Source organism: Sus scrofa, chromosome 3 (assembly GCF_000003025.6).
Source record: "Sus scrofa isolate TJ Tabasco breed Duroc chromosome 3, Sscrofa11.1, whole genome shotgun sequence".
NCBI classification, from domain to species: Eukaryota; Metazoa; Chordata; class Mammalia; order Artiodactyla; family Suidae; genus Sus; species Sus scrofa.
In genome coordinates this window covers 86035302-86047338 of record NC_010445.4, presented here as the reverse complement: position 1 = coordinate 86047338, position 12037 = coordinate 86035302, and the positions used below count along the sequence as shown (strand labels likewise).

Sequence of the window (12037 nt, the reverse complement as noted above, 5' to 3'; positions counted from 1 at the left end):
GATAAGAACATGCTGAAATTCCCAAGTTTTATAGAAGAAGCTTAACATTCATGCATGAAGCACAGATTTGAGTAACCAGTACAAAATTACTATACTCTGGGTTTCCATTAGTGAGTTCAACTGTGAAATGATATCCTGCCCTTGTTAAGTCAGGCTTATAGCATTTGATGTTTGGGAAATAATTTTGATAGGATACTACCCACGCCTTCTTCAGTTCTTGCTATTAAATTCGATCACCAGAAAGGACTATATCTAGATAGATGCCCTTAGGTAGAACTGCCTAAACTGAGATTTACAAAACTTTCATTCTTGGATTTTATCAAGATTCAATATACAAAATTACCATATAGGAAAAAAGGAAGCAATGGTATAAATATTTCAAGGATAAATCTAAATGTTATCATAACAAAAGCAGCATGACTTATTTCTGAACTTTTACATGCTAGTTTATTTTTAAGTTAGTTATACCAAGATCAGTTTGCCCAACCAATATACATAAAATGTTGCACAGGCTCCCTCAGCTGGTTAAAATGTAGAACTACCAAAAAACATGCTGCATTAAGTTGACTGTATCATCCTCTTCAGAAATTTCTGTAACTCCAGCCTGAGATCGAAGAACGGACATGATGTCATTAGACAATTTGTCAAAGCCATTCTGTAAACATATATTTGCCACTTCTTGCCACTTTTCTAGGGAGCAAAATGGATCATTTATCATAAGATGTTCAATTGCATCTGAGGAAATAAAATACAATATTTTCGTATAGCACTTATTTGATAATCTATACTTAGCAATTGTTCAAATATAGAGATATTATTTCAACTCAGTTATTATTAGAACTGATAAGTGTAATGTGCAATGTGGAGTGCCTAGTTGAACTCATGGTGAGTACTCAAGTATTAGATCTTTCTTCTCCTCCTTTTCATTAAACTTTTCATGTCTCAATTCAACTCTCCACCATTTCTCACACTCCCTACTCCCCTACTCATCTCCTTCTTGGTAAGGTCAACAGATGTTGAAGGTTAGAAGAAAGGCAGCTCAGAAATTGAAGGATGTAGGCTCAGCCTTATTCACAGAGTCTATAAGGCACCACAAGAAACTATCAAATAAACAAGGGCCTAACAGGTTATTTTCATGATCCTTCGAACACTTTTATAAATGTCCCAATAGTGCATTCTAAGGGTTTAAAAAAGGTCTCTGCCAAAATCTCCATTGTATCTCTAGATAGGGACCTCTTACTGACAGAGCTTCTATAACAGATATTTTTCTAAAGGAAATAAAAGATTTTATCTATTAAAGAAAACTAATGATATTATTTACTTTTGAAAGTCAATTATAGTGACCCTCTTTGGGACTATTTATGGTACTCATTTATCTATTACCTGAATTATTTATAATACTTCTGATGAAAGAGGGTCTCTCTTCAGGATATTGTAATCACTATTATTTTATTTCTACCATTATTATTCTATCAAATAAAATATTTTAGTTGATATCTGCAATGATCATTTCTAAATTTTTTTCCCAAGTATGTTTTCATGTAGTTTACTATTCATTTTTTGGCCCCATGTGAGAATTTAAAATCAAGTTGTCTGCTCGAATTTCTATATTGAATTAGAGAAAGGAAAGAAAAAAGTGAGACTAATTAGTTATTCTTGATCCCACTGCAGAGTTAAGTTCAGAGTAAATATGTGTAAATACATTTTTTGGTTTAGGACTAAAAACATAAAATTGGCCTAGACGTTTAAATACATATATATAGGGAGTTCCTATCTTGGCACAGTGGAAATGAATCTGACTAGGAACCATGAGGTTGAGGTGAGCTGTGGTATAGGTTGCAGACACAGCTCAGATCTGGTATTGCTATGGCTGTGGTTGTAGGCCAGCAGCAACAGCTCCGATTAGACCCCTAGCCTGGGAACCTCCATATGCCGCGGGTGCAGCCCTAAAAAGAGAAAAGACATATATATATATGTCTTAGGGTTAGGGTTAGGGTTAGGGTTAGGGTTACTAAATATACACATTAATATATATAAAGTTTTTAGAGTACTTAGCTATTATAATTATTATGATGGCCCCTCAAGCTTTATAAAGAGTGTCTCTTTATCCCAATCCTCTCAAGAAATACATACTCTTGGGAGTTCCCACTATGGAGCAGTAGAAATGAACCCAACTAGGATCCATGAGGATGCAGGTTCCATCCCTGCCTCACTCAGTAGGTTAAGGATCCAGCGTTATCATGACTGTGGTGTAGGTTGCAGACATGGCTCAGATCCCAAGTTGTTGTGGCTGTGATGCAGGTGGGCAGTTACAGCTCCAGTTGGACCCCTAGCCTGGGAACCTCCATATGCGGCCCTAAAAAGCAAAAAAAAAAAAAAAAAAAAAAAAAAAAAAGAAAAGAAAAGAAAAGAAAGAAATATATACTCTTGCCAACATAATATTTTGACTTGGTAATCTTTATATTTATAAACTCCTAAAGTTAACTCTTGACAAGAAGGAACTCTTAGGAAGTTAACTCAAGCATAATAATCTTGAACCTTTCCCTAAATAACCCACTGGTATTTTTTTCACAACAAAATTTTACTTTGCTTACCTTTCCCACCTTTATTTATTTCTTGAAGTAGCTTAATGCCAACTTTTTTCATATCTACAGAAAACAGGTAAAGTAGAGCAAGACCAAAAGATAAAGATGGTGGTTTCCCATTCCATTCTTTAGTGAGACACTGGATTAATTCAATGTGGGGACATAACTTTATTAGCTGCATCAGGTCATCTGAAAGCAAAAAGGAAAAACTATGTCTCAACATCCTAATATGATATTATCAACTAAAAATTCAGACTAGCCAATCAACTCTCTTTTTTCCAATCCTTCCAAAGCCCTCATTGAATTCAACCTTACTATCTCCAATTAAAAAAAAAAAATCATGCTCAGCATAGCAAAAAACAAAGGAAAACTACCCAAACAAAGAGTACCAGGAAAAAAATTTATCAAAGAACTGTTATGAAAAGAAATGTGGTATAGGAGTTCCCGTCATGGCTCAGTGGTTAGCAAACCCGACTGGCATCCATGAGGACTCGGGTTCGATCCCTGGCCTGGCTCAGTGGGTTAAGGATCTGGCATTGCTGTAAGCTGTGGTGTATGTTGCAGACAAGGCTTGGATCCCACATTGCTTTGGCTCTGGAGTAGGCCAGCAGCTACAGACCCCTAGCCTGGAAACTTCCATATGTCGCAGGAGCAGCCCTTAAAGACAAAAAAAAAATCAGAAATGTGGTATAATAAAAAGAATCAGGTTGACAACCAGGAAATGTGAATTCTAATCATAGGTCCACAACTTAGTGTTCTGGATCTCAGCTTTTACATCTTAAAGAGCTAGAATTGGTATCTCCAATTTCTAAGCTTCCACCTAATACTACATTATATTTGTCTATATCTTGTTGCTCATTTTGAAGTCAACTTCCAGTGAGTATATCTTTCTTTCTGTGCCTTGCACAGAAAAGAAACTCAGTAATTTTTTCCTAAAAGTATCAAGTATTTAGAAACTCAAAAATGAAAATTTTAAGAAGCTATATCTATTTCAAGTAGCTAGAGGTTAAGCCATATGAAGTGGCCTACTTGTGACAATTTTTGACTTCAAAAAAAAGGAATTCCATATAATTTAATCTATATAGAATCTATAGTTTTATCACTAGGTAGTCTAAAGCTACAATCATGATTTATATTCTTAAATTTAAAAACTTTGTGTTAACTTCCTAAATTTTTTAAGCAAAAATATTCTTCTTGGGCCACAACAGAAGTAATTTTCAGAATAATTTCTGAGAGTCTTTCAACAACTACCATAAACTCTAAAAGTTAATACAAGGTAATCTAGTGTTTATTAAACAATACTTATTGCACTGGGAACTTACATATATTATATTACTACATTTAATATTCAACATAAGTCAGATACTATTACTCTCACATTACAAGTGAAGAAAACAGGCTTAGATAAGTTCCCGGAATTATATACATAGTCTAAATTAGAACAGTTCATCTGCCCCCCCAGACCATGACTTTACAATCTATGGTGCTGCTCCTCCAAAATAATAAATATGTATGTGTGTGTGCATTGTGTGTGTGTATGTATATATATATATATGCATAGACATACCGAGAGAGAGAGAAACAGAGAGAGAGAAATAGTAAAAGATGAAGGAATAGAATATAATTCTATATCAATAAAGTCATATAATTTTTTTTCTTTCTATGACATACCTACAGCATTTGGAAGTTCCTGGGCTAGGGGTTGAAAGAGAGCTGCAGCTGCTAGCCTATAACACAGCCATGGCAACACCCATCTGAGCCGCATCTGTGACCAAGGCCGCAGCTTGCCGAAACACAGGATCCTTAACCACTGAGCAAGGTCAGGGGTTGAAACCATATCCTCACAGAGACAACGTTGGGTTCTTAACCCACTGAGCTACAACAGGAACGCCCAAATAATTTTTTTAAACTTTCCCTGGAGAAGAAGTAGAAGCTTATGATTTGGGTCATTCAATCTGGCCTCCACTAAGGTGAAGCTATGAATTATATAGTAACGCCCAGCCTCCAACATTTCGTAACTTAGCCGTTTCTCTCTATTTCATTCAATCAAGTGTTCAAATACCCTTCTCCATTAAATGATTAGCAAATTTTTATTCAATTAAGTGCAAGAGATGGTCTCTGACTAATTAGAAAGAACAAAGTTCAAATCCTATGATCTTACCTCTTTGCTTACAACACTTCAGAATCCATTTCCTTTCCTTGGTTTGACATATTATAGTCATTATTTATCTCATATATGTTCTGTTCGAATAAGGTTATAATAATCTATATACAACTAGAGTATTGTTTAACTCACAAATACCCAGAACAGTGGTTCTCAAAATACGACCTAGGGTCAATAAACACAGAACTATTTTCATAAAAATACTAAAATTTGCCTTTGTCATTCTCATTCTCTCACAAATATACAGTGGTATTTTCCCAGAAGCTGACATATCACAGCAGACTGAATATGGGATCAGATAAGGGAAGCCAGCTATCTTCTATTAAACTAGGGATTTGCAAAAATATAAAACAATGTAACTCTTTTCCTGAAATTGTTTAGTTTGAAAAAGTTATTTTTCATAAAAATATTTTATTTATGACAACATAGTGAGTTTATTGTTGTTATTTTAAAGGAAAAATAACTAATGAATTTGCGCCATTTGCAGCAACATAGATGGACTTGGAGAGCATTTTGCTAAATGAGGTAAGTCAGACAGAGAAAGACAAGTATTTCATGATATCACTTATGTGTGGAGTCTAAAAAAATATGACAGGAGTTCCCGTCGTGGCCCAGTGGTTAACGAATCCGACTAGGAACCATGAGGTTGCGGGTTCGGTCCCTGCCCGTGCTCAGTGGGTTAATGATCCGGCATTGCCGTGAGCTGTGGTGTAGGTTGCAGACGCGGCTCGGATCCCGCGTTGCTGTGGCTCTGGTGTAGGCCAGTGGCTACAGCTCCGATTCGACCCCTAGCCTGGGAACCTCCATATGCCGAGGGAGCGGCCCAAAGAAATAGCAAAAAGACCAAAAAAAAATAATAAATAAATAAAATAAAAAATATGACAAATTAGTAAATATAGCAAAACAGAAGCACACTCACAGATACAGAGAACAAACTAGTTGTTACCAATAGGGAGAGGGAGGGGGGAAGGGCAATATAGGGAATATAGCCAATATTTTATAATTTCTATAAATGGAGTATAATCTTTAAAAATTGTGAACCACTATATTATACATCTATAATTTAGAATACTGTACATCAGTTATACTCCGATAAAATTTTTTCTCATTTAATTTTTAATAGGATAAATATCAAGTGATATAACCCACATAGATAAAAGCTCTTTGGGATCATCAGCACTTTTTAAAAGTACAAAGGAGATCTGAGACCAGAAGATCGGAGAGCCTCAGATCTAGAATAACCCAGTTTCTAGGCTCAGATTCTAGACTTCCAGGTCTAGAATGTTACCAGATAGGTACATTCACTTGTTTAATGATAATGGAGAAGGTTAATGAATAATTTCAGGCTTTATTCTAGAAATCAATAGAGGGGTTAAAAAAGAAAAGAATATTTCCTCTTAAAACAGATTTTCTATTAGTCAGATTTATGCTTTTAGAACAAAACACTTTTTTAGGACTTTACTATTTGTTTTGCTTCTTTGACTTTAAATGTAAAGATGATAGTCTAAATCTAAAACATTTTCTTCTGAAACCAGAAAGTATTAGCAAACTGAATCTGTTCCCCGAGGCCAAGGATGATACTTTGGAAAGACGAGGTTGTTTCTTATTAAAAAGTAAAATAAACAAAGTAATTTTTCAAATAGTCTACCCCTTAAGCTTAATTTTTCTCAGGTTATTATTTTCATCTTATGATATTGTGCTAAATAAATTCTGATGATAAATATCAAGGTTCTAATTAATATATATACTTTTTGTCTTTTTGTCTTTTTAGGGCTGCACCGCAGCATATGGATGTTCCCAGGCTAGGGGTCTAATCGGAGCTGTTGCTGCCAGCCTACACCACAGCCACAGTTATGTGGGATCTGAGCCGCATCTGCGACCTACACCACAGCTCACGGCAACACCGGATCCTTAACCCACAGAGCAAGGCCAGGGATCAAACCCATAACCTCATGATTCCTAGTCAGATTTGTTAAGCACTGAGCCGCAATGGGAACTCCAAGGTTCTAATTATATTGGAGTGTTATTATTTCTTAAATTTTTACAATATACACTTGTCCTTTGGTGTCCACTGGGGATTGGTTTTAGAACCTCCTGCAGATATAAAATCTGAGGCTGCTGGTCTCTTATATAAACAATCTGTTTTACAAAATGGCATAGTATTTGTATATAGCCTATACACATCCTCCCATGTACTTTAAATCATCTCTAGATTACCTAACACAATGTAAATACTATGTAAATAGTTGTAAATGCAATGCAAATGTTATGCAAATAATTGCTGATGCAGAGCAAATAAGTTTTGGTTTTTTCAGCATTCTGCAATTTTTCTTCCTCATATATTTTCAACCTGAAGTTTGTTGAATCTATGGATATGAAATCCATGGATATGGAGGGCTGACTGTATATTTAATTATTTTATAGTGTACTGCTCTACTGGAGGAAGAGAATAATATAAGTCATTCATGTCGCCATGTACTCATGTGAGGCAAATTTTACAAGCAAAAAAAGAAAGCTCTCATTTTAGTCAATAAAAATTCCAAAAGTAGGAGTTCCTGTCGTGGCGCAGTGGTTAACGAATCCGACTAGGAACCATGAGGTTGCGGGTTCGGTCCCTGCCCTTGCTCAGTGGGTTAATGATCCGGCATTGCCGTGAGCTGTGGTGTAGGTTGCAGACGCGGCTCGGATCCCGCATTGCTGTGGCTCTGGCGTAGGCTGGTGGCTACAGCTCCGATTCAACCCCTAGCCTGGGAACCTCCATATGCCGCGGGAGCGGCCCAAGAAATAGCAACAACAACAACAACAACAACAAAAAGACAAAAGACAAAAAAAAAAAAAAAAATTCCAAAAGTAATTAAAACACATTCCATCTAATGTGTTTAGTCTAAACCCTGACTAAAATAAACTGATGGAAAGATGCTGAATCTGTATAACTTAGATAATAATAATGAAATATATAATTTATTCAACAAATGTTGGTAGTAACTACTCTGCCAGATTCTGTTCCATTGCTATGAGTATATAAGCAAATTACTTACCTCTCTGTGCCTACAGCCTCTCTGTAGTTATTTTTCATCTATATAATAGGGATAATAACAAAATGTACTTCAGGAGTTCCCACTGTGGCACAGTGAGTTAAGAATCCTTCAGGGGCTCGGGTTGCTGAGAAGGAGCAAGTTAAATCCTTGGCCCAGCGCAGTGGGTTAAAAGATCCAGCATTGCTGTAGCTGTAGCTTGGATTCAATCCCTGGCCCAGGAACTTTCATATGCTGCAGGTGTGCCCAGTGTGACATTAAAATTAAAAAAAAAAGTACTTAATAGAGTCAACATATGGATTAAATGAGAAGGCATATAAGAAGCTGAACTATTCGCTATTATTACATTAATAGTACCAGGTATGCTGTTATATAATAAATGAAAAAATTAATAACTTTAGAAAATAGATTCTAAGTACAAGTCAATTTACTCTTTGAAAATGATCAGATTCACAGCCATAAAAGATTCTTTTTCCTGGAAAAATATAACCAAAAAGTGCTATGTTTTGTTCCATCTTGCAGTTGCTTAGAACCCAAATGCACAGCTTGAAAAATCAGGATTGACAAAGGCCAGGGGTCTGGGGATATGCCAGGACTGCCCTATATTAATGTTACTGCTGAACCAGACTGTAGTAAGAGATCAGCTCATTCAACTAGGGTTACCCTAAGGCCAACGATTCTCTCAGATCATTGCCTAGCTGCAACCTAGATGTTCCAGACTTTTAAAATCAACATTACTTCACTAATTCTTCATTTCTGATGTTTATATAATAGTTCAGAACAATATGTATGACAAAGAAGTTCAGGGTTTTTTTTAATCCTTTAAAAAGCATGGTCTAAATATCTGCAAGTTTACTAAATGTTTATGTATTGAGGATATATATATAATGTATTTGAAGGTCTAGCATCAAAATTAATCTGCTTCAGCTTTATCTGTGTTCACTAAAAATTACAAAAGAAATCTACTTACTGGTATATATAAAACAAGCTTTATAATGTAAATCCAAACTACTACTTATTACCATGGGTGAAATTACAATTCAAGTCCAAAATTCCAATGTATACAAATAAGTCAGCTTTTTTACTTACCCGAAGTAAAGTCCTTGAATTGTTGTATATATTCCATAGCCCCATGAATTTGACCCTGTTTACACAGGCAAAGAAGTGCTTTCTTATGCAGGCCACATTCACTATAGATAATCTGAGCTAAAGCCAGGCATTTGGACTTGTTATAAGTATCCTGCTCCCCATAATCAAAAATCACATCTCCAGCCTCCTCAGAAAATGTCAGCCTAGAGCAAGAAGATCAATAGAACAAACATCAGTGAGTTCTTGATGAGTGGATGAGGATGAAATGTTTGAAAATTTAGCGCAGTAGAAGTGGATTTTCTATGGTTTATAAAAATTCCAAGTTAGTAGACAATTCATGAAATTAAACATATCTAAGATTTAGAACAGGAACAAAAACAATCAGCATGCCTTCCTTTGAGGGAAATCATTTTGGTGAAAATGAGCTTAACTTTTAAAAAATCTACAAACAAAATTAACTCTCTTGGAGTTCCCTGGTAGCCTAGTGGTTATGGATCCGGCATTGTCACTGCTGTGGCACAGATTCAGTCCCTGGTCTGAAAACTTCTGGATGCCATAGGCATGGCCAAAACAAACTTTCCTAAAGAGACTGGTGGGATTTAAACTTTAAGATAAACAAAAGTTCTCTCATAATTGAGGCACTCAAGGTTCTTATTTGTTATCTAGACTCCAAAACCCTATAGAATGCAAGAACTAACGAAGTGTTGGTTAAAGATGGTGACAAAAACTTTAGCTCAAAATAAGTGACAAATCTTGCAGGCATTTGTACTAAAAGGAAAACAGAGAAAGTGTGACCATAATGTTTTGTGGGGTTTTTTAAAAATTGTTACAAATCTGTAACAAATGACAGGGGGAGTATATGGATATAACTGTGTCTATTAGGAGAGACTTAAGAAGCAGTTTGAGATGGTTCAATTGAATAGATCTCACTTTTCATCAATTTTAGTGCACCATCTTCATACACAATTGAAAGGAACCATCTGTACTACACAGTGATTCTACCTATCAGTACAAGCCAAAAAACATTTGAGTATGATTAAAGATATCACTTCTAATTACTGGCTATATTGACATGGTGCTTTAGCTACATTTTTAATTAACAGCTGCAGAATAACAACAATCACATAATATTAGTATCTGTATACATATAATAAAATGCCAATAACATTAAAATGAAACCCTAAAACACCAACAAAATGTCTCTACTGAAAATACTGAAGTAGATAAAGTCCTCTGTGGGGTGGACAGCAGACAGTTCTAAAATCAAGAGGCAGCTTCTGTGTACAAATCATTAATTTAGTCAGCAACTCCCTGGCTTCCACATTTCAATACCAAATTATTGGTTTGGGTAGTCATTATTTCAGTTGTTGTAATGACTGTATTACTGGAGCAGCATGAAAATACCAGTAATTTAGTATTTATTTATCTTGTTAATACCATTATGTTATTATTTTTAGCGGTCATTCTCACATGCTGTGCCACCTCAGAGATGGCCAGAGTTGAGACAGGTTGCTCTATCTTGACTTGTCACTTTCCAAAAGGATGATGAGAAGAAAGAGTAAGATTTTTATTTATTTTTTTAGGGCCACACCTGTGGCATATGGAGGTTCCCAGGCTAGGAGTCTAGTCGGAGCTATAGCTGCCAGCCTACGACACAGCCACAGCAACGTGAGATCTGAGCAGTGTCTGCGACCTACACCACAGCTCACGGCAATGCCGGATCCTTAATCCACTGAGCAAGGCCAAGGATCAAACCCGCAACCTCATGGTTCCTAGTCAGATTCGTTTCCGCTGCACCACTACGGAACTCCAAGAGTAAGATTAAAAAGAAAATTATCCAAAGGGAGGAGGAGGATCAAGCCCCAAAAGAATGGAATTGGCCCTGAAGGAAAAAGGGGGAAAGAAAAACAAGGATTCTAGCCCTGGAGGTAAAAGGTAGTCAGGTACCCTAGATCAGGCTGGGAAATGAGCCTAGGAACTTCCCTCCCCTTTTTCCCCTAATGACCTCATCATACCCTCTTTATGGACCCCTAACGTCCCCTTCTTGTCTCTCCCCTCCCTGGCTTCCAACACTAAGAAGGCATTTTCAGAGACTTCTGAAAGTGAACCTGAGACCGGACTGGCTCTGGAGAATACACAAGACATAAATAAAAGAAAATATGTCATGTCATGTTTAACTCTACTAGTAAATTAAGGCATATCTGATTATAAACCAGACTGCAGACTTTTAAAATTCAAAATAAAAGTAATATATAACTACTAAATCTATGTAAAATATTCATTTACTGTTATTTTATAGGATTAGGTTGCAAAGTTAATATTTTAGAGGATATTTTTTCCTTTTAGAAGCAATGTTAGGAGTTCCCCTGTGGTGCAGAAGCTTAAGGATCCAGCATTGTCACTGTAGCAGCCCAGGTAACTGCTGTGCTGCAGGTTCAGCCTCTGGACTGAAAATTTCCACATGCCACAGGTATAGCCAAAAATAAAATAAAATAAAATTTAAAATAGAAGCAATGTCTGAAATTTAGAGACATTAATACCTGTCAAGCATCATTTCTTAAATTTAAGCTTTGTGGTTCAAGTAATTAGACTTTTCCCAGGTAAGAATAACTAAGAGAGCCAACTTTAGACTATAATCCAGGCTGCTTTAGGCTGGTTCTGTGCTGAACTTTAGGAAAAGGACTGAAGAACTTTTTAAGGTAGCTATGCAGTAGAGGCCCAGGTCATCGGAGTCAGAGATCAGGAGACAGAGGCTAAGAATAAAGAATGTAATTTGCTGTGAGTATTCTGTTATACCTGGATCCTTAAAAGTAGTGGTATTTTAATAATTTATGTGCTCAGGGAATGCATAAGAGTTTAAGTTCTTACAACTAAGAGAAAGAATGGGCCAAGTGCATGTAAGAAAATTTATCTTGTCTGAAGTGTCTTTGCACTAAATAACAGGCATTAGTAATTAATGAACAAGCACTTTCTGATGATGTTCTCACGCCTGAACCATTTCCAGTAGTACCTGACAAGTACTTTCCCTGACTATCCAAAATCGTTCAAGGAAATGTCAATTTGAAATGGGTGACAGCAGGTAGCAGTATGCAAACTTGCCATCTTTATGTCTAGAACATTTCTAAGTCATGGACTTGTTATTTAGGGATTGCTTACATTTGTCC

The 12037-nt window shown here is 36.2% G+C and overlaps 1 protein-coding gene across 9 annotated transcripts in view; it reads right to left on the bottom strand.

Annotated features, from left to right (window-relative positions):
* CLHC1 (clathrin heavy chain linker domain containing 1) overlaps window positions 429-12037 on the bottom strand; it is a 54604-nt gene continuing 42995 nt past the window's right edge. For 7 of the 9 annotated variants that reach the window (XM_013996158.2, XM_021087534.1, XM_003354820.4 and 4 more), the window contains 3 exons: window positions 8874-9076; window positions 2595-2774; window positions 429-735 (listed from right to left, as the gene is read on the bottom strand). In XM_013996158.2, the coding sequence (XP_013851612.1) occupies window positions 539-735; window positions 2595-2774; window positions 8874-9076 (580 nt within the window). In that variant the 3' untranslated portion in view covers window positions 429-538. The remainder of the gene's footprint in view (window positions 736-2594; window positions 2775-8873; window positions 9077-12037) is intronic. The other 2 variants (XM_021087532.1, XM_021087533.1) reach the window with 2 other exon arrangements.